At 40.5% G+C, this 21496-nt stretch overlaps 1 protein-coding gene across 3 annotated transcripts in view; it reads right to left on the reverse strand.

Annotated features, from left to right (window-relative positions):
• Positions 1-21496, reverse strand: part of nckap5l (NCK associated protein 5 like) — a 49232-nt gene continuing 27736 nt past the window's right edge. For 2 of the 3 annotated variants that reach the window (XM_023336276.1, XM_023336281.1), the window contains exons 3-13: positions 12824-12967; positions 12194-12262; positions 12073-12111; positions 11857-11976; positions 10267-10359; positions 7183-10019; positions 5934-6063; positions 5671-5743; positions 4425-4703; positions 3309-3466; positions 1-1975 (exon numbers count right to left, since the gene is read on the reverse strand). In XM_023336276.1, coding sequence (XP_023192044.1) covers positions 1715-1975; positions 3309-3466; positions 4425-4703; positions 5671-5743; positions 5934-6063; positions 7183-10019; positions 10267-10359; positions 11857-11976; positions 12073-12111; positions 12194-12262; positions 12824-12967 — 4203 coding nt within the window. In that variant the 3' untranslated portion in view covers positions 1-1714. Of the gene's footprint in view, positions 1976-3308; positions 3467-4424; positions 4704-5670; positions 5744-5933; positions 6064-7182; positions 10020-10266; positions 10360-11856; positions 11977-12072; positions 12112-12193; positions 12263-12823; positions 12998-21496 lie in introns of those variants that run through there. The other variant, XM_014469831.2, reaches the window with a different exon arrangement.

Raw genomic sequence — 21496 nt, forward strand, 5'->3', positions numbered from 1 at the left:
TTAAATCAAAACACTTTTATTTAGAAAGTTGAAAAACGGCAGTAAGGATTTTCTATTTGCTAAGAAACCAACGGCGGAGATGGAGAAACAAAGATCAGAGCTGAATCTACTCGGCGAAATGAACTGCAGATTTCACGTAAAGATGATTTCAAATAAATAAATAATAAAAAATACATTTCCATCAGATGATGTAGCCTTTTTTTTCTCTCGTCTATGTTATTATTGCTGGCATATATTACCTTTAAAATGCATTATGATTCAGAAACAGACACGTCCCTGGCTGTGAAAACAAATACCAACGTGATCAATAAAATTATTCTTTACATTAAAACATGATGATGCATGAGAAGCAACCAGAGAACACAGACATGAACATTCTTTGTTTTTTTTATTATTATTTTTATTATTATTTTCTAGGCGCTCCCAAGTTTTGTTTTTAATCTTTTCTCAACACTCTACGGTGAAATGATGTCAAGAAGAAGAACAGTATTTCACGATGAATGAAGAGTTTTCTACCAGAATGAGAACGAAAGAACAAAACGGTTCTGAGCGACTAGCAGGAGTACGGAAGAAGATTAGGGTTGCTGGAAAAAAGAAAAAAAATTCGGACTTTTCTCAGAATTCAAGAATTCTGAAAAAAAGTCATAATTTTGAGCTCAAAAGTCAGAATTCTAGGAAAAAAATCTGAATTCTAGACTTTCACAGAAAACTTAAGATAAAATTCTAGAATTGAAGATTAAAGTAAAATTTAGAGAAAAAAAGTCAGAATCCTAGACTTTTTCTCAAAGTCGGAATTCTAGAATTCAGAGAAAAAATTAATTCTTGTTCTTTTCTCAGTGGCCCTTATCCTCTTCCGTACAGAAGTGACAACCTCTTGTGCTGATCTTTAGCTGAGCCATGCGGGGTTTTTTTTTTTTTCTTTAAGTCTTGTACACATCAGTTCAAGAGAAGTGTCCACAGTTCAGTCTGATTGTGAAAAAGTGAGCAACCTAAATTATTTTGGCTTCACGTGTTTTGGAAATCCTGAGGAGAAGAGATCGATCCGTCTTTTCCAGTTGCAACAGCTGACTGACGACAGCAAAAGCACAATTTTTTTCTTCTTTAAGGTGAGCAGCATCAGTACGCCGGCGTGTCAGGGCCAGAGTAGATAACAAAACAAAAAAAGGAGGAGAACATTGCAGCCAAAAACCTTTTTAGACAAAACTCAGAAATTTTCTAGAAAAGAATTTGGACATTTTAAACTGAGAATTTCCACGTTTTTTTCTAGAAAATCTTTGAGATTGATCTCAAAACGTCTTTTTTCCTAGCTAATTTTTGACTTTTCAAATGCAGAAAATTTCCAAATGTCAAACTTTCAACTTTTGAAACTCAGAAATTACCAAATTTTTTTGTAGAAAGTTTCTGAGATTAATCTCAAATTTTCTTTCCCCCCCACACTTTGAAAGTCAGAAAATTATTTTGAAATTCAAACTTCCATTTTTTTTTCTTCTGAGATTAACCTAGAAATGTCTTAGTTTTTTCTGGCAAATTTTCAACTTTTCAAACTCTGAAATTTCCAAGTTTTTTCTAGACAATTTCCGAGATCAAAATTTTTAATTTCTTTGCTGAAAATTTACTTTCCTTTTATTTTCTCCATCTACAATGGCCCCAATACGCCGTCGTAGCATCAGAGTGAACAGATGGGGCCTCTGCCCCCCGCCGGCCCCCTCTGCCATCACCCTTGGCTGCCGCAGGATGACAGACTGTCGTACAGCGAGTCGCTCAGCGACTCGGGGGTTTCCAGGACCTGAGGGCGACTGGGGGAGAGCGCCTCCTCTGGCCGCTCCCTGAGCAGCTCAAGCCCCGCCTCCCGGCTCATCTCGGGGACGCTGGGCGCGCGCGTCTTCCCCCTCCGGCTCAACCCGGACTGGGCCGGGACGGGCAGGCTGCCCGGGTCCACCACTCGACTGGAGGACGGGCCGCCGGCTTTCATGTTCTGAAAGAAAACATTTTATGGTCATCTTATGTAACAGCATCAGGTCCAGAAGACAAAAGTGGGTTGCAGCTGTGAATTTTTAATATTAAAGCCATTAATAATTTCAGAAGGGAAGAATGTGGTTCTGTGTTTTCGCAATACATAGATTATTCACGCAGCACACAAGACACGACACATAGCCATTTTTTTCTGCCTAAACACAACTTATTAATTGAAATTAATATTAATACAATATAATTAATAGTTAGAGGTTGTGGAATGATTGTTGTGAGGCGTTAGAACTGTGTTTTTTACTCTTTAAATGCAATAAATGCATAAAAATAACTTGATAACTTGATAAACAAACAACTTTGATAAAAAGTTTGTTTTGGTATGTTTAGGAAAATATACAGGAAGGATTCTGCTGCTTTGATTTTGATAACACTTTATGTATAATAAGGTGAAGGTGTAATAAGCTTATGCTTTGACCTAAACGTTTTTGCTCTATATTTTGTGTTGTTGCCATTGACAGGAATTTAAATATTGTTTATCTATTTCTATACTTGTTTGTTCTTGTGTTTTTGACATGTGTACAGAAAATAATGGTATGAAAAATATTGAAATAAAAAAAATACTAGTTTCAGTGGCAGATTTTTTCCACTCATAAGACAATTTTTCCATGTAATAAGTTAAAAATCTCCCAGTTTAACTACTAGTTTTCTATCAACAGCTGCACTACCATCAGCTGTATCAAAATTAGCACAATTAAATGGAAACATCCTTATTCATGTGATCAACAACCAGATGTTACTACTGGCGGAAACCATGAAGAAGAAGACGACAGGAAGTGGTAGGAGGACGATGGCGCAGCGTGTTTAATGACTCGTGTCATTAAAATAAAAAGTGACTTTTTTCACATGATTTTAACCGTATTTCTTATTTAATGGAAACACCGCACTTGCAAAATGGTGTGTTTTTTTCAATATTAGTGGAACATCAACAAAGTTTTGCGCTCATTTGTAATGGAAAAGCAGTTAAAATGAAAGAATAATTTACTTAAAATAAGTTCCTATATCTTGCTGAAAAGTTACATATAAGTTAGTTTTGTTGTATTTCAAGACGGCTAAGATATTTGGATTAGAAACTAGATCAAAAATAGAAATGGTAAGATTTTGTGTTTTTGCAGGGCAATATGGACATTTTGAGTTTAATTAAAAAAAACAAACTTAAAATAAAAGCCTGTAATGGATCAGAATAACCTTTCCATGATATTCTGATTTATTGAGATACACTTGTAAGTAATGTTTTTGCAAATTTATCCAAACTTTGTTTTGTTTTATGAAGGATAGCTCACCCCTCTGAACGGGGATCCAAACGTTACTGCGTCTTCCTCTTCCTCCTCTTCCTCCACGGCCAGGTAAACCTCTGCAGGTCCGGCTGGAGTCTTCAGATTAGGGAACGTCCAAGTCTTGGAGCGAGGAGAGAACACGTTTGCTCCGTGTGCCTCTTTATCTGCAGATGTAAAATAAGATGAACTAAAACCTTCAGGAAAAACCTTTTATCTGGTCAACAAAAACAAAGGCAGGAACGTCCAAACGTTTTGCACCAAGTGCCAAAATCCCACAGGTTGAAAGGCTTCAGGAGGAAAAATTTACTTTTTTCAAAAAACACAAAACTGACATTATTGTGAATTATCTTTTACCTGCACAAAAACAAATTAATCAAGTAATATTGTGATAAAACCAACATTACACTGCAAAAACACAAAATCTTACCAAATACTTTGTCTAGTTTCTAATGCAAATATCTTAGTACACTTGAAATGAGACAAAACTAACATACAAATAACTTCAGCAACTTGTTTTAAGTCAATATTTCCTTAATATTCATAAAGAAGTTTTAGTTTCACTGGCAGATTATTTTACTTAGTGAAATAATCTGCCAATAGAACTTGTACCTTTTATTCAATATGACAGATTTTTTACTTGAAACAAGATTGTATGTCTTGCTAAGATATATAAGACTTGGTAAGATTTTGTGTTTTTGTAGTGTAGTATGAAATTTGCCTTCATGTTTGCTGTTATTTAACTTTTTGTACCGCTTATTTTCTTTTTTTTTTGGTGTATAAATTTTTATAAAATAAGAATTTTCTTTTTAAAAAACTTGTGTGTAGTCAAGTATAATGCATGGGTTTGTCCAAGTTTCTGAGTAAAACGTCACTGAATGCTTGTGGTTTTACTTAATATAAAATAAAATTTTAAAAAACACTAGTAAAAAGAAAAATTCCCTGTGTTCTAATTAACATTTTCTGTTTAAAAATATCAACTTTTCATGGAGATCTCATCTTAAAACATTCTTGAACTGCAGTTAGGGGCCACAAAATTATTCCGAGGCCCACAAATAGTCCCCAGGCCACACTTTGAACCCCCCTGAGCTAAGATAACCGGGGAGATTATTTTTTTTCTGGCACCTTCACGTATGACTCCGGCGGAGCTCCTCCCCTCCAGCATGGAGCAGTACTGGATGGTGGGAATCAGCTGCTTGTGCGACGTGTAGCACTCTTCCTGCGACGTCAGCTCCCGGTCCAGGGTTCGGGCCCGCCGCCCGGATCGACCCGGGGACCCGGCGGAGTGATGCTCGGCCCCTGCCCGCCCCTTGGACGGGCCCCGTCCCGCGGCTCCGCTGCTGCAGTCAGGAAGAGGGAACGTACCGATGCCGCTGTCCAGCGTGTAGGTGGAAGCACCGGAACCTGCAGGAGCAAAGAGGAAGCAAAATACTTCACACTTCAGGTTTGGGAATGCTTTATAATCACACTTTAGCATTAGAAAGTGTTGAAATTTCCTCTTGAATCTGCAGTCCAACCACTAATTTGGAAATATTATGCAAAATTCAACATTTTTTTACAGTTTTACACTTCTACTTGGGTTTCTACAGCTTCTAAAAACAGCTCAAGAGATTAAAATTAAGCAATAAATTTATGTTTTTTGGTGTCTGGAAAATGAGTCGTTTCAAAAACCTCCTGAATATAACTTCACAAATCAGCAGGCACTGACCCTTCACCTAGTGACACCAGCCAAACCCAGCCTGTTACCTAGCAACCCCAGCAAAAACTCAGCCCGTCGCCTAGCAACCCAACCTGAACTCCAGCCCATTTGGACAGCTGGTTTTAAACCAGACAGTGACGTCAGATCTGTATAACACTAGAAGCTTTTCTCTCATTAAAACAACTTTTTTCCCTGTATTTTAAGACATTTTTCGGCTAAGATTGCCTCTTTATTCTGCTGGTATTGTGACTTTATCGTCACAGCCTGGCCCTATTACTCTGTCGTACAACTCACAGAAGGAATGTTTGAAATAAAAGCCATTTTTTGAAGTCCTTTCTGAGAGTTGCATGACGAGCCACACTATAATAATTTTTGTTTTATTGCCAGAACATTAGCAAATTATTTGCAGAAAAAAGATGAGATTTTTTCCAGAATAAACATCTTAAAATTGAAAGAAAAAAGTTTTAATGCGACAAAAGCTTCGTAATCAGGGTCTGATGTGTCCAGTTCGGTTTGTGTGATTCTTTCTTTGAAATAGAAACATTACTTGCATAATCATTTTTGAAATCCTGCTGCTGATAAGAATTTGATGCTAATGAGCTGAAGTGAAATGATCACAGATGTCATAAACATTTGAAAAAACGCCTTGAGATTCCTGCAGATGTCTCTTACCTGCAAAGTGCTGAGAGTGAACTGAATCTGCGAGGTTTTCATCTGATGTGATCTTGCTGTTTCTGTCTGATCCCTGCATGAAAAAAGCAAGAACCAAGAAAGCAGCAAATGCTTGAGAGACAAACTGCACGAATCTAATGCCAAATATGGACTATAAAGCTGAAATCACGTAAACAGGTTTTCTTTTTGATGATGCGAGCAAAGTTCTGGATGCTTATTTTTACCAACTGTCAGTCTAAGCTAAAAATGAAGACTAAAGGTACCTTCTCCATGTCTTCATGACTGGTGGTGTGACTGATGACGCTGGTCTGCTGAGTGAACACCGGCTTGGAGGTCTTACAGTCGAACGAGAGGCGGCGCTGCGGCAGACTGATCACTTCCTTCCCATCCACTCTACATTCATCAACCACAAAATGAAGTTAGCAGACCTTGTTAGAGGCTACACACATATTTCATTCTGAAACCAGCAGTTAGATGAAAAGGCTGCAAAGCACTTTTTGATCTATCATAGGGATTCACAGAAGGAGGAAGACCTCAGTAATTACAGTTTCCATACATTGATCGCATACATTAAGATTCCAAAATAGTGGTTAGAGAACTTTATTGTTAGTAGATTTTGGTTATTTGCTTTTAATCAGCTGTCAAATTCAAGATGTAGATACTCTGTTTCCATTTTTGCTCACTGGAAGTTATTTTAAAGACTAACCCAGTTTTAAACGCATGTTGGGTTATTATAATGGACCACAGGCCAACACTGTCTCCAGTTTGAATAACTGCAGCCTCTATGTAAATAACAGCCTAATGCAAATGTGATGGCGGCTTAAAATAAGATTCACGTGAACCACTGTGAAATGTCTGCTCTTTTAAAACGGCAGGAACCTGATGAACGTTTTTAATGTCCACACAGAAACCTGGGCTAGGAACCATACAGAGATACAACTGAAACCAGATCTTTACATACACCAAATAAAAAGACACAAACACTTTTTATTTTCTCATTGTGAAATTAAAATTGACCAAACCTCTCTTGTTTTAGGTCCGTTAGAATTGCTCAAATTATTTCTATTTGCTAAATGCCAAAAAACTAGCTGAGACAATTTTTTAAAATAATTTTACTTGAATTCAAAAGTTTTACATACATTTGTTCGGTATCAAGGACGACTGCATTTTAGACTGTATGACTTGGGTCAAGCCTCTCTACAAAATGTTCTTGCAAAGTTTTCTGGCATTTAGGAAAAAGAAATAATTTTCTTACGCACCTAAAACAAGAGAGGTTTAACTTCAGACGGTGAGAAAAAAATGAGTATATGTCTTTTCATTCAGTGAATGTAAATATGTGGTTTAAGCTGTATGATTCTAGAGGTGACCACAACATAAAGGCTGGAGGTGGTGGACTTTGGAAAGTTGTTTTCTTCTCAGTGAGACGACAACAAAGTGCATTATTCCCCAGATTGCTGAGCCTCGTTTCTGAGGTCATGCTCTGAAACTAACTCACCATCCTGAAGCCCTCACCTGTTAAGCAGCTGTTGCATGAAGTTGTCAGAGCGTCCCCCTCTGTACATTACAGCCAGCTGTCCCTGAGCTTGGTCCATCACCACCTCACAGGAGTGGCCCCTACCGGACCTCTCCACGTAGGCCCTCTCCTCCTCCAGGGCCCTCCTCAGGCCCTCAGCCTTCTCCATCAGAGTCGAGATGTTCAGACCTTCCACGCCTTCTTTGCATCTACTGGCCATTTTGGAGTCTCTGCCCACTGAGGGGATATTTATCTTCCACTCCTTCTTCTCGTCTTTTGTTTTGGTGGCGTCTGTTTTGCGGCTGAGCGCGGGCAGTTTGCTCTTCTTCAGGCCGAACCAGCTGGCGATGCCGTTTGAGGCTTTCTGCTTGACTTCACTGCTCTGCCCCCCGCGGTCCTGCTCCTGAAGCTTTAGGACGTTCTCCTCGATCCCCTTCATCACTTTTTGCTCAATGGCAGATTGTGGAGTGGGAGCCGGCTGTAATGGCTTTTCCGCCTCAGACGTCGGGGGTCTCGGAGGAGGAGGTGGGAGGCTGTCTCCATACATTGGATTCTTCTTTCCTTTCCCGCTGATTTTTGTCCTCTCCTCTGACTTCGATGAGTAACGCGGCGTTTCCGAAGGCTTCCCGCCCCGGTGGACAGATACACCTTGGCAAGGTTTGGAAGGCGACTTCGGGGGGATTTTGTTAGGACTGTTGCTACTCTGTGGACCACTTTTGACATTGTAAGCCAGATTCAGGGAGCCAGGACATTTGATGTTGTTGCGTAGAACCTGGGGAGCATCCGTGTTGGGAGATGGTAATCCAATTTTGCTCTTGGAGCCCTCAGGCTTGGGCACGCACAGTTCTTGTTTACCTGATTGAGATTTCCCGGTCTGTTCGTACATCTGAGATGGACCAGGATACTTCAAACCAACACTGCTACTTTTAGGTTTACTATCTAAAGAGTCTGAGTACTTTGAATGCCTCTGCTCCTCTTTATGGACTTCTGAGGATCTCTCTGCCATCTTGCTTCTCTCCTCTCCAGGGCCACCATCAGTCACTGCGTCAACAGGCCTGATTTGTAAATCCTCAGAACTCCTTAGCTTGCCCAGCGCTGCCAGTCTGTCTTTGAAAGCGTGGTGACTAGAGTCAGCCTGGGATCTACCCGCCCCAGAGCTAGGCCTCTTGGGGATGGATGAGGAGTCACTTCTTCGGACCGGAGGCGGCGGGGGCTGAGAGACTTCCCTTACGTTCATCTCATGTTTGTCTCTTGTTCTTGTGTAGCTTGCTTGGCTCTGAGCTTTGTTGAGGGCGGCTGTGTTGGGTAAACTGTGATGGTTGACCCATACTGGACTGTCTGAATCCTCTTCATCATCAGACGTCGACTCCGATGTAGATGAGGATGACTGCTTTCGCTGAGGAGAAGGATTCGGGACACTTTCTGGTAAAGACTTAACAAGCTTCCTCTCACCACCGTTTGCCTTTGCTTGAGATGGAATAGTGCTTCTTTTCTCATGACACTGGTTTGGCTCTTCTTCTCTGGTGGCGGACATTTCCAAGACATTTTCATAATTGGGGACCTTTTGGGAAGCTCTGGGAGAACCCATGGATGCAGCAGGTGAACTTTCCAACTTTGAGCCATCACTGGTTTTTGGTGCAGAGAGACTGCTGTAGCTTATTTCCTTAGGAGGCAGAGAGCAGACATCTTCAGGCTGTGGAGGGGAGGTCGGTGCCGAGTGTGTAGCAGGGTAGGACTCGGACCTGGACGGTGGGGGTGGGGGCTGCTTGCACCTCTCCGTGGTGGTGGCTCTGCGGGAAGGAACCGGAGAGTGATACACCTCGTAGTTGTTGGTGCGACATGGGATTCTGGAGTTGCGCGTGAGCTGCGGGCTCAGGCGAACTGCCGTGGTTGGTGGCTGGGCCTTGTCCCCTATTGACGGGATCTTCAGGAACTTGAGCAGCTTGGATGGGGAATTGATGGCTGCAGCTTTGACATCATTGAGGCAAGAAGGGCTCGGACTGACGGATGCACTGGCTCGGACTGAGGAAGCTTCCTGGTCTGTGAGGTCTCTCTCGGGGATAGTTGAGGGGTCATTCAGCGTGGTGCTAGACGAATGCCCCAAGCCGTTGTGAATGCTTGTATCCTCATCACAGTGAGGGATCTGTAGAGGATCCCTCACGCTCTCCTCTACAGAACGGGGCAGATTGGAAGTGCCACAGAAACCAGTCAACTCCTCAGAAACACCACTTTCAGAGCTATCCTGTTCCACTCTGGCCACCTCCAGACCCTGAGTTGTCTCTGTGGCTGAGTGGGCTGAGGTGCCAACTGGCTGCTGGTGGACCTTGTTAACGATACATTGCTTGGACTCTCCTGCTCTGGTCTTACTGTGACATTTGCTCATAGCAGCTGCGGGAGCATGACTCTGGGCGGAGGAGCTGGCTTTTGATGGACTACAGACATGGTTGCATGGCTTCGGAGCACTGTCCGGACTCCTTTTGCAGTGTAAACAGCACGTGCTCGCTCCCTCACACTTCACCGCCCCATCGCCGTTGACGTGCTGGTGTGCGTCAGCGTCGCTGCAGGAGCAGTGACAGTGTGTGTGGTGGGACTTGCACTGGACCGGGTGGGGGTCTGCGGTGGCAAGAACAGCCTCTGTTGACATCAGCATCTGGCTGTAGTCGCAGAAAGACAAACTTGTGGTGGACGGGTGGAACTTCAGGGGGTCCGTCTCCTCCATTTTGCGCAGGACTTCCAGGATGTGCGCTTTCTTCTTGAAGAATGGAGACAGGGCCTCCATGGAGGCGGCGGGGCCACGAGGGCCTGGGGAGGCATGTTGTGTGCGGAAGCCATTTCCCTTTTGAAAGAAGGAGATTAAGATCAAAAGTGTATTCAGTGTGGACACCTAAACAAATTGAACAATCCAGTTCATGAAGACCTTTGAGTGCATGCGTACAGGAACTGACTGTGAACGAGATTAGCAGCCTCAGCTAAAAACAGAGCAAAGGTCAGAATTCAACACACCCACAGGTGGGGTTTCTGGACCCACTGTTTTCTTCTCAGTGTCTGTTAAAACTCTACATGCTTGACTCTTTAATAATCACCTTGGCTTGTGCTTCTGTCTGGGCCGGCTCCACCTGTTTGGCCGAGTCATTGTGCAGCTGTGCATTGTAGTCTGGGAGGGGTCCCGCCTGGACCTGCAACAGGAGAATCACGGGGCAATTAGGAAGACAGCACATATGCCACGGGCCATTAGAGACACACAAAACAATGAGACGGTTCATTTTTGTAACTGTAGGAACAAAATGAGACACAGGTGATTCGCCCCAGATTCATCACTGTGTCAGGGAAAAAGCTTTTAGACATTCAGACCGATCGGTGATCACATTTTGATTTTACAATAATTAACACACTCAAGAAATACAAGTAGTGGCCACAAATACACAGATGATAATAATATACTGCTCTACATTACGATGTCACTCCAAACCCGTCCAAGCACTGAACAGAGGCTTAGAACCAATCAAAGTGAGGATGTACCTTAACTTTCTCCAGCTAAACAGAAACAAAACCTACGTTATTAACTTTGGACCTAAAGAGGACGATCTAGAGCACAGGTGTCAAACTCCAGTCCTGTAGGGCTGCTGCCCTGCAACTTTTAGATGTTGCACCACACCTGAGTAGAATAATTAAGTCATTAGCACGGCTCTGGAGAACTGATCTACACAAGGAGGAAGTAATTAAGCCATTTCATTCCAGTGTTTTGTACCTGTGGCACGTCTAAAAACTGCAGAACAGCGGCTCTTGAGGACTGGAGTTTGACACCCCTGATCTAGAGGCAGCACACAGCTTCAGTTATTACAAATACAAACTGAAGATCAGGCCCGAAATCTAGATGTAGTGATGGACTCTGACCTGAACCCTCAGAGCCACATAAAGACAGTTACAAAATCGGCCTTTAAAGAATTAATGTCCCAGCAATATCTAGAGAAACTCATGTGTTTATCTTTAGTTGCATTGATTACTGCAACAGTGCCTAACAAGTCAATCAGACAGCTAGTGGTCTTACTCTGGATCCCTGTAGACCAGAGAATAGACCTTAAAATGCTTCTGTACTGAACGGCTTGGTACTAAAATCATGTGCTGCTATTGTATCAACCTTCCAGACCTCTCAAGTCTTCTAGTTCTGGCTTTCAGCTTCTGTGCACCACAAATCTGGAACAAACTTACAGAAAACTGCAAAATTGCAAAAACACTGACTTCCTTTAAATCAAGACTAAAAAGGCACCTATTAAGAGTTGCTTATTAATATATTTGTTGCATATTTGATAATGATTTTGATTATAGTATTTGACAAAATGTAATCTTTATTGCTTGTTTCATAATTGATGTGTTATGTTTTTATGAGGTAAAGCACTTTCAACTGCCCTGTTGATGAAATGTCCTGACTTGATTTTATTCATTTTAAATATTTTTTGAGATAGAAATAAGTAAAAATGTAATAACTTTATGCAGCAATAGATATTCAAGAATGACAGGTTAGCATCTTCCATATCTGACAATGATATCAAATCTAGTACAGAAATACAGAGGAGATTATTTCAGTTCAAATTCAAATATCTGCAATAAAGATTTCAAGTTTTTTTTTTGTATTTTCCGTGAAAGTTGTTGCGTGGAACTGTGATCTGAGCTACCTGGTAGTGAGTGGTGGGATGGTTGGGCAGCTTCTGCTGGAAGAGCTCACAGAGCGCCCGGTTCTGTCTCTCCAGGTCAAACACCAACATCTTCAGTTTGATGCACTCCTCCCGCAGATCCTGCAGAGTCGGATCACAGCGACTTTCTGTTTACAACTAATCCAGGGGTCAGAGGGCAGAGGTTTAGGTTCAAGACAAACTGAAGTTTGGCATTACCTTCTGATTAAGCAGAGCTTGGACCACATGATTGGCCACCTGTTAACGAAGGAGAAAATCATCACAGAGTTACGTTCGGGCGCTGCGTTTTCTGAACGATTAATTCCCGACATGCACTCGCCTCGTCTAAGCAACGTTCATAAGCGTCCCTCTGGCTCTCATTCGCCAACATCAGAGCGGAGTTCTCCGCCTGCAAATAGATGAGCAACGGGTGAAAATCAGATGTTTATAGATAAACACAAACTACTGGAAAGATGAAAGCGGTGGGCATTTATAGTATCAATTATCATTTATCATAATAGATATTTTGATTTATTGCTGTCACAATAAACTCCAACTAACTTTAACCCCCCCCCAAAAATGTCGGAATTGTTAATTTCACAATTTTTTCCAGTTTGTTCAATAAAAGTAACAATAAAATTGAAAATATGATTAAATGCAGTTATGATACAGGAGTTAATGATATACTGTACATCACACTTCTTTATCTGGTGTCTGAAAAAAGAAGCAAAATTTTTTCTTATCGTCACTTTCACTGTTATCACAATACTAGAAATTATGGTAAAACTAAGTCCCCGTCACCCACCTCTACAAGATGATGATTTGTCAGGAAAAAACTAAATATTTATAAACATACCTATGTAAAAACATTTATTTTCACGTTTCCTCTAGGGGTCGACACAGCAGATCATCTGACTCCAACCCAAACATCCTCATCTGGTTCTGTGTGTCACAGGTTTTATTAACTCACCTCCAGCTCTCGGAGTCGGTCCATGAGCTCGCTGCTGTTGTCCTCCAGGTAGGACTCCACGTCTCCTTCCTCGCCCTCCTCCTCCTCGGAACCAAAATCCTCATCACACGTTCTCTGTTCTGCCTCATCCGACATTGTTCTCATCTGCAACAAAGAGAGGAATTCTGCTGCCATCACTGCTGCCATCTTTATGCTAAACTAAAGGGAAAGCTTCTTTTGGACATGAGCGAACATAAGCAGATGTTGGTAAGACACAGTACAATAAAGACTAAAGTGTTCAGTAGGATAGAGACTATTTCCGAGGATTGAGAATAAATTCCCCGGGAAAGCAAAACGCCGACCAAAAATGAGAATTTTTCAAATTAGTTTTTTTTGGGGGGAAAAAATTCCACCAAAAGTGGGCGGAGCCTAGATACGCTGTGGGGCGGGGCCAAGTGTGGGGGTGTGTTCAGGTCAAGAGTGGCCAACTAAGCAATTTTGTCGCTATATTTAGCCTATTTCTAGCAAATGTTTTTTTCAAAAAGTGGAAAATCTGGTGGCTCTTTTGTGTTATTGGAGATTTTCTCATTCCATGGGCAAATGAATCCCATGTGTAAAGATGAGAAACCTTATCAATGTGTCTGAATGACAGTTTTTGTACCAGAACGCGGGAGTTTGAGGTAGACATGAACCAAGCCCTGTTGTTTGTAACCAATGGGAAAATTCCACTGCAGTAGCCAACATTTAACCCATAGAGGGCAGCGCTGGGACGGCTGGAGGCCAAACATCACAGAATTAAACAAATATTCACAAAAATGTCACAATTTGCACAGAAATACAAAAATAGCACCTTATAAGTACCAGTTTAGATAGCTTAATTCTAAAAATGTTTATTTGGGGTTTTGTTACTCTTTAATAATAAAGCCATTTTTAAATTTAGTTTTAAATTGACCAATTTATTTTGCATTTAAGTTCTACTAGTGGTCGTTCGGAGTTAACTCTTCAAAGTGTGAGTGGTTTATCTCTTTTTTCTGCAGTGTGTACACTGCAATCACATTTCAAAGAAACTAATTGTAAATAAATCTTAATAAATTTCATTTTATAGTTGCCCGGAAACAAAACCAATTTAACTTTGATGACAGTTTCGAAAGTTTCGTACCAGACAGGATCGTCTCTATAATCACGTAAATAATTTTAGAACACCAGATTTTAATATTTTAATAAAGATAACCAGAGTAAATATAAATTGCTGGTTTCAAATGATGAAAACTGAGCCCAGACCTAATAACTGGTTGTGCTGCCCTTGGGGGGAACCACCGCCAACAAGCGTTTCTTATAACTGGTCATTATTTTTTACACCCTGCGGACGGATTTTGGCCTGCTCTCTTTTGCAAAAATGTTTTGATTCATCCCCAAAGGAAGGTTTTCAGGCCAGAAATATCCATGTAAGCTCACAATGCTTCATTTCAATTGGATTCTAAGTTTTAAATCCAGACTTTGACTAGGCCACAGTGAATTAGAAGTGGAGATACATGACAATTTTTTGAGGATTTAGTTAGGAGTAAACCGTTTTGGTTAGATGTCTGTGAAGCACATTCCAATGATCCAGACGAGACAAAACAAAAGTATGGATTCAGATTTCTATCTCAGAATGGGAGAAAACAGAGGTAAAGCTGGGAATGTTTCACAGAAAACAGGAATCAAACCAGGGATTTGACATGATTTCCAAAAGTGAAACTCAAGTCAAAGGTTATTCCAAAGTTTCTAACAGAAACCAAGAGACTCCAGGATCTTCTTTATCTTTAGAGTTATTAGTTTTCTTTGTGCAAAAATAATAATTGTATATTTTTTTGTCATTTTAATTGAAGAAAACTCTGTCATTTAGCTAAAGGTTATCAAGAAGTTAGCCAAAGCCAGAGAAGAAGATATCGAACGACGTCAACATCTTCTTCTGAATTATTCATCTTTCCAGAGGATTTGTAGTATTTTCAGAATATATCTTGAAATGAGGACAAAGGTCAACCTCAAAATATGGACAGACAGAAGAAAGGACATATGTTTGGTTGGACATTAGGAATAATGACCTTTTTATTTTCATTTTCCCCATTTATTCAGACCTGAAACACACTTGGTTTAAAATTGGTATCCAACATGGTTCTAAAGCGAAACCACGTTGTGGAAAAATGTTTACAGTCATCCCAGATCAGTTTATTGTTTCAAACGCTGCTGCTGTAGTAAACTTCCTCCATCCGTTTTCCTGAGCAAACCAAAACAAAGACTGAAGACTGAGCAACCTGCCTGTGCTGCTGTCTCCACCGGTGTAACCTGGCTAATCCACACACACACACACACACACACCCGCTGACTGTGTGCAGAGGTAAGCCTTTATGTCCATTTCCTTCACAGATCAGGCAGAACCAGCAGCGTCACGCCGAGCGGACCGGCTGCCCGAGTCTGAGAGCGCGCCACGCTGCAGGGCGTGCGGCTGAGCGCCGGTCCGCCAGGCGGGGATCCAGGTGAACCTCTGAGAGAGTGTGTGTTTGGGAGAGGTAGGTGTGTCGATCCGACCGACACGTCCTGAGGAGTCATTAGAGCGGATAAGACTTGCCTGGTTCTGTGGCTGGAGGCCAGGAAGAAACTGGCACAGTTTCCAGTTTTCCTGACCGGTCACAAAAGCTGCCATGATGAAAGCATTAAAGCAGTAACACTGATCATGTAGTGGCATTAAGAAGAGCTGAGCGCAGGCAAATCATTTGTTGTTTTATCTTCCATTAAACCTGATTTCTCCCTGGATGTTGCCCCTGAACAGTGAGTCACCCGGTTAAACTGGGTTACATGTTCCTCCTTCACCAGGAGCTCACGATGTGGTTTATTTAACCTCACTCCCACACACACTGCTGTAGGAATCTGGGTTAATCCTCGGATCAAACACGCTCCAAAGAAACGCTTCATTCACTCCGATCGATTCGGGTTCTAATAAACCGGTTTCAGCAAAAGCACATAAATAATTTTCCAAATAGATCTCGTTTGTTCCAACTTTTGTTTAGATAAAATTTCAAATATAAGATGAATAATTAATAGTTAATAGATAATTCTGCAGAAAATTCTTTAGCCTAGCGCTGCTTTAGCCATGGTCAGATTATTCTTTTCAACCTTAATGTGATTAATGTCAACACTAACACCCTCTGCTGGCACACTCATACCCTTCTTTTTGTAAATACAGATGTTTTCAGCAAAAAAGGAAACAAGAAGAGTACTGGCAGTTTCCTGAAGCCATTATTTATCAACTATCCTTTCCACTGAATCTACCCTGCTAGCAAGTTAGCACTTAGCCATTTACCTGCAACTGTTTTTCCAAGAGGATGAAGGGAAAGCACTTTCTGTTCTTAGGATTATTGTTTAGTCATGTCAGGTTGATCTAATTAGAAGTTAAAATTTCCTGCTAACTAACAGATTTTATATCACTGACACTTTATTGGCGCCATCTGGGAGAAATAGGGAATAACTCCTTTACTACTGAAATGTCAAGTTTTTACAACATTTATGTTCTGAGGCACAAATCCAAGATGAAGAAAAAACTCTTTTTTAAAAGTCTTAAATTTATCTAAAATTAAAGACTTAAAATGTCTTAAATCCATTTTAAAAACCATAATTTTACCTTAAATATGTTAATTGCAAGTCTTAAATTCTGCTGCACGCAGACATCTTAATTACTTTCTTTGACTTGAGGTGGTTGCAGCTACCGCTAACTAGCTTCTAATATACCCTTGCTAACTAGTTAGCTAACTAGCTTTTTTACATCAATCATGGTTAAATGCCAAGTCATCACCAATTTATATCTTGTGTACATTTCTTTCATGGCAGAAGTCTTAAATTTCAATCATAGTGGTCTAATTAGGCCTTAAATACATTAACACAAGTCTTAAATTTTGATGTGGCAGGACCATTTAATCTTTTATGTTCTTATACCCTTGCTAGCTTTTTTACGTCCAACATGGGTAAGTGTGAATTTATTGCTAATTTATCATCTTTTGCACATTTTCAACAGGATACAGGTATTAAATTTCAATCACAATGGTCTTTAAAAGTATTAAATTGAGTTGGTGAAGCCTGCAGAAATCTTGTTTATGGTTAATTGATCAAATTTATCACTAGTTGACTGGATGATGTTTGTCTTCACCACTGACTCACTTCGGTTGCGAACCCGTACGATGCTACGTGCATTCTGCTCCAAAAGACACAAGTTGAGGCTGCAGAGAGCCATATGCAGTGTGAGAAGCAGAGAGCTGCTGCCAAAAGCCACAAACAGACCCCAGAAATGTGTCAGTTTTGCTCCCCTGGCGTGGCTACAGCTCCCCAGAAATTGCTTAGTGCTGCTGATACTAGGACTGGCCTAAGAGCAGCATTTGGTGCAACAAAAACTCTGAAATTAGAGTTTAAGTAGATTTAAAACTTGGTGGTAAAGCACCAGTTTAACCTAGAGATAATTTTTATTTTAACAAAGTTGTTATTATGGAGGGAAATGCAGCTTAGAAAAGGAAAAGGGTAGATCATGGAACCAGAGTATAGAGCCACAGATTCAACTACATGACAACAAATAGGGAAAAAATTTAAACGAACAGTAATAAATGTATTTTTCTTTTCTTTTGTACATTTGTCACAATACAAGTCTTAAGTTTCATTCATAATAGTCTTTAAAAAGTCTTACATTTGAATTGGTGTAACCTTTACTAACCCTGATTAAAGTATTGAAAAGACACTGGGTTTCGTTTGCTGCCATACAACTGCAGAGGCCAAGGAGAAGCAAATATCAAGCATTTGTATCTAAGGTGAGGGAAACAAAAATTCATTTGGACTTATGCTGTTTTTCCATAAACACATCCAAAATGTTCTGCATCCAAGCTTCTTCTGACTAAAACCAAACAAAATATTCCAAATATTAAATGGGAACTCCCATCAAAACACAAGACACTACAACACATAATAATGGTAAATGTTCATCGGCTTTCAGAGCTGTCAGAAGAAATGAGCAGAGACCCTGCAGGCGTCGAGTAACAGGAGCTGTTTGCAAAGTGTTTACTGGAAGATTATTGAACATGGCCGACAGCGAGCCCTCACGGACCGGACCGACCTGAGCAGCAGCATCTGAAGCTCCGGCTGCTTATTGAGCCATGATTGACTCAACACAGTCACATCTACTAACCCTATAATGGAGGGCTGATCAATGGAGCCCATCTAAGAACGGAAGCAGATTTTCACCGGCCGGCCGACCTTGGATGCAGGAACGACACCGAGCGGTTATAAATACCGGCTTCTCTCCTCGCTAATGCACATCAAAGCTCCGGGCGGCAACGACCGAGACCCGCGCACGTTCCTCTGTGTGCACGTGGAAATTACAGCGTAGGGCAAAAGACAACAAAAGTGGGGCTAAATATATACATGAAGGTTTGGCACGGCGTTCACTGATGTGGTTTTGTCTCAGGGGAACGAAGACACATGAAGCTGTGTTTCTGTTCAGGCACAAATCAGCAGTTCAATCCTAAAATACTAAAAACTGTTTTAGCTGAAGCTAGCATGTTTCAGGTGTTTGACTGAATTGTGTGGCCTTTAGAGACAAATATGTCCGCCATATTGTTTTAAAAACAGTAAACACAGGATCGGTTTCTGAAAAGTTTTCATCCACATAAACCCGATAAATAAACCACTGAGTGCTGTTTTAAACCAGAGGTGTCCAAAGTGCGGCCCGGGGGCCATTTGTGGCCCTTGGACTGATTTTGTGCGGCCCCAAACTGCTGTTCATAAATGATACAAATTTGACCCGAGTACCGCAGGTGGTTGATGCAGATGGAATATAATCTTGTAAAATTATTTATGGCATCACTGTGCCATAAATAATAACACAGTGGAAAATGTTAAGTAGGACTCAAAATAATGACTTTTTCATAATCAAACTTTTATAAGAAGTAGAAACATATTTTTACAGACACTTTTACTGAAAAGTTAACTTTGCTGCTGATTTTGGACGCTGATGCACCAAAATCAGCTTTTATGTAATTTATTAAAACTTGGCTAAATATTAGCAAGTGCTTTGAAAGAAAGTGACCCAAATCCTGTTTTTACACTGAGAGTAAAATTGTTCAATTGAGTTTCTTTCAATACTGTAAACGTGGGAGAAATATATCTTGTTACTTTGCTTGTATGATTGAAATTGCTTAGGAACAGTTATTTCCATCTTTTTTCTGTCTGTTAATGTGTAAAATTCAACAAAAATATCTTAAATTTAAAATAAAAGATTATGCCAACAAAAACTTACTGAAAAATAACACAAAAAAATTAATAATGCAAAAGTATGAAATAAAAATGATGATTATATTATATGAATATATTATATTTACATTAATAGTAATGAGAATTTAAATAGTGAAATTACAGACAAAAACAACATTAAATCTGCCAGAAAATAGAAAATAGAAAAGATTAAACACCTAATAAAAACTAATAATAATAATAAGAGTAGTAGTAATAATAAACACTTCCTCCAAAATAAAATCTAAAAAAAGAAATTTATCCTAAAGAGATTTTTAACGATGGATTTAAATAGAATTTGTGCAATTAAAACATTTTTTTAAATGAAATAAAAATGAGCTGAGTGTGGGATGTAGACTGAAAGCTGCAATTGATAATTATCATAATCACCACTGATTATGTATCTGTATTATTTATTTCTTAATTTAAAATCTGTTTAGATTGAACCTGTTTGATGTGTTTTTCTTATTGTATGTTGTTCTAACTTCCTTGGACTGGACTTTGACTCGTCTCTGGCGGAAAGGTGCTACATAAATAATTCTTCCTTGCATTTGTTTGCTTCAGGCTGCAGCAGATAAATCTGAGCCCAACTCGGTGATGAAGATGGGGGTTGGGCGAGGCAGAGGAGGGAGGCTCCACGGTTCCTAAACTGCAGGATCGCCTTGATGATGACTGCGGTTTGGGAGGCAGCGAGCGGACTGCACACAGAGCCTCTCTGACGGGGCGGAGGAGAGGCTTGGTGGGAACCGGCGGCGCTGCAGTGCCAGCCGGCCTGGCAGCCGCTCAGCCGCCGGTTCTGTCACAGAGAAACCACCGGGGGAATGCAAAGCTGCCGCTCCGAGGAACAATGACACATTAGTATTCATTACAGGCCGTGTTGCAACAGAAACTATTGTTCCTGACGGTGAGTAACGCAAAGGACCCGATGCGTGAATCGTAATCTCACACCGGGTGATGGAAAGAACTGAACCGCACCATCGTGAATTCGTTTCCAGCCCAACAGTTAAAATAATCCTCGGAAGAACAGCAGAAGTCTGAGAAGTAGCTTCTGCAGACTATCGGATTTTTCTGCAACCCAATAATCACACCTCTGCCTGGTTTCTGCATTTAAATACAACCTTTGCTACGGAGGCATTGCTCAAATTTTAAATAAAGCTGAAATTTAAAGTCCATCTGCAACCACACCGACGAACATCAATATTGCTGCTTCACGCTGCTGTAATTTAGTTTTGGTTCGTCTGTTGCAAGGAGAAACGTAGAAAAACAAAACTGCAAAGGGTTGAAACATTATTTTTAGTGAGACGATCAACATTTTTCAAAAGTTGCTTCAAAAGTTGTAAAAATGAAACAGCAAATTCATCTTCATTAAATCTGATCAGAGGCTGTGATGGCTGAGATATTTGCTCTTGCTTTTAGAAAAAACAGAAAGAAAACTACCAGAATATCACTTCTTCATGAAAACGGCTCCTTGTGTTTTTTATTTATTTAAAGGAAAACTTTAAGAGTTCTCTTTAATTTAACAGGCCTACTGCTTCAATTGATAAACTGTTCAAAAGCTGTAAAAACAGACCAAGAACTTTATTCGTTTATATTAAATCTAATGGCTGTGATATTTGCTCTTGGGTAGAAAATAGTTGGCCGAGGACACGGCGAGGCATTCAAGTTGTACTTGGAAATTACAATTTCCAAGTTCTAAGTCATGAAACTGAAGAGTCGATGTTGGAGCCACTCTGGGTTTAATACCCAAAATGGCTGCTGGGCTTCAGAAAACTGCAGGAATCAATTGTTTATTTGGACTTCTGACAGGTTTGTAGAACTTTTAGCCCGTCAACCACATATTTTCTTGGTTGTGTCTCATAAATATGTTCTAAGGTTTTATTGCTAATATTTATTTGCAATAAAACAATTAGCAAATCTCACTGGTTTTACTATGTATCAGTATGTATCGGTGTACCAATACATTAGGCCCACACTGATGGGCCTAACCCCATCTGTGTGGGTTAGGCCGACATTACCACACCAACATTTGGTAAATCTATTAATTCCCATTAACAATTATTTTGTAATCTTAAATATTGATGGAGCGTAATATTTAACCATCTAAGGGAAACACTGCAAAATTGTGTTTTTGAGAAAATAGACAAAGATTTGTGCCAATTTGTAATGGAAACGCGGTTGCAGAAACATATGAATCAAGCACAAATACACATGGCATGTAATCACCGTGTGTGAAATAAGAGGTACTGCAGAGAAGCAAAACTGCCTGTGGGTGATTATAAAGGAGGAGGACAGTGGAGAAGCAAACAGATAGCAGGGAAGCTCAGAGTCTTTTTGTTTTGGTTTTCTAAATGCACCCTTCTCAGAAGCCCAGAGTCCATCAGACATGGC

The sequence above is a fragment of the Xiphophorus maculatus genome, chromosome 1 (assembly GCF_002775205.1).
Source record: "Xiphophorus maculatus strain JP 163 A chromosome 1, X_maculatus-5.0-male, whole genome shotgun sequence".
Classification (NCBI taxonomy): domain Eukaryota; kingdom Metazoa; phylum Chordata; class Actinopteri; order Cyprinodontiformes; family Poeciliidae; genus Xiphophorus; species Xiphophorus maculatus.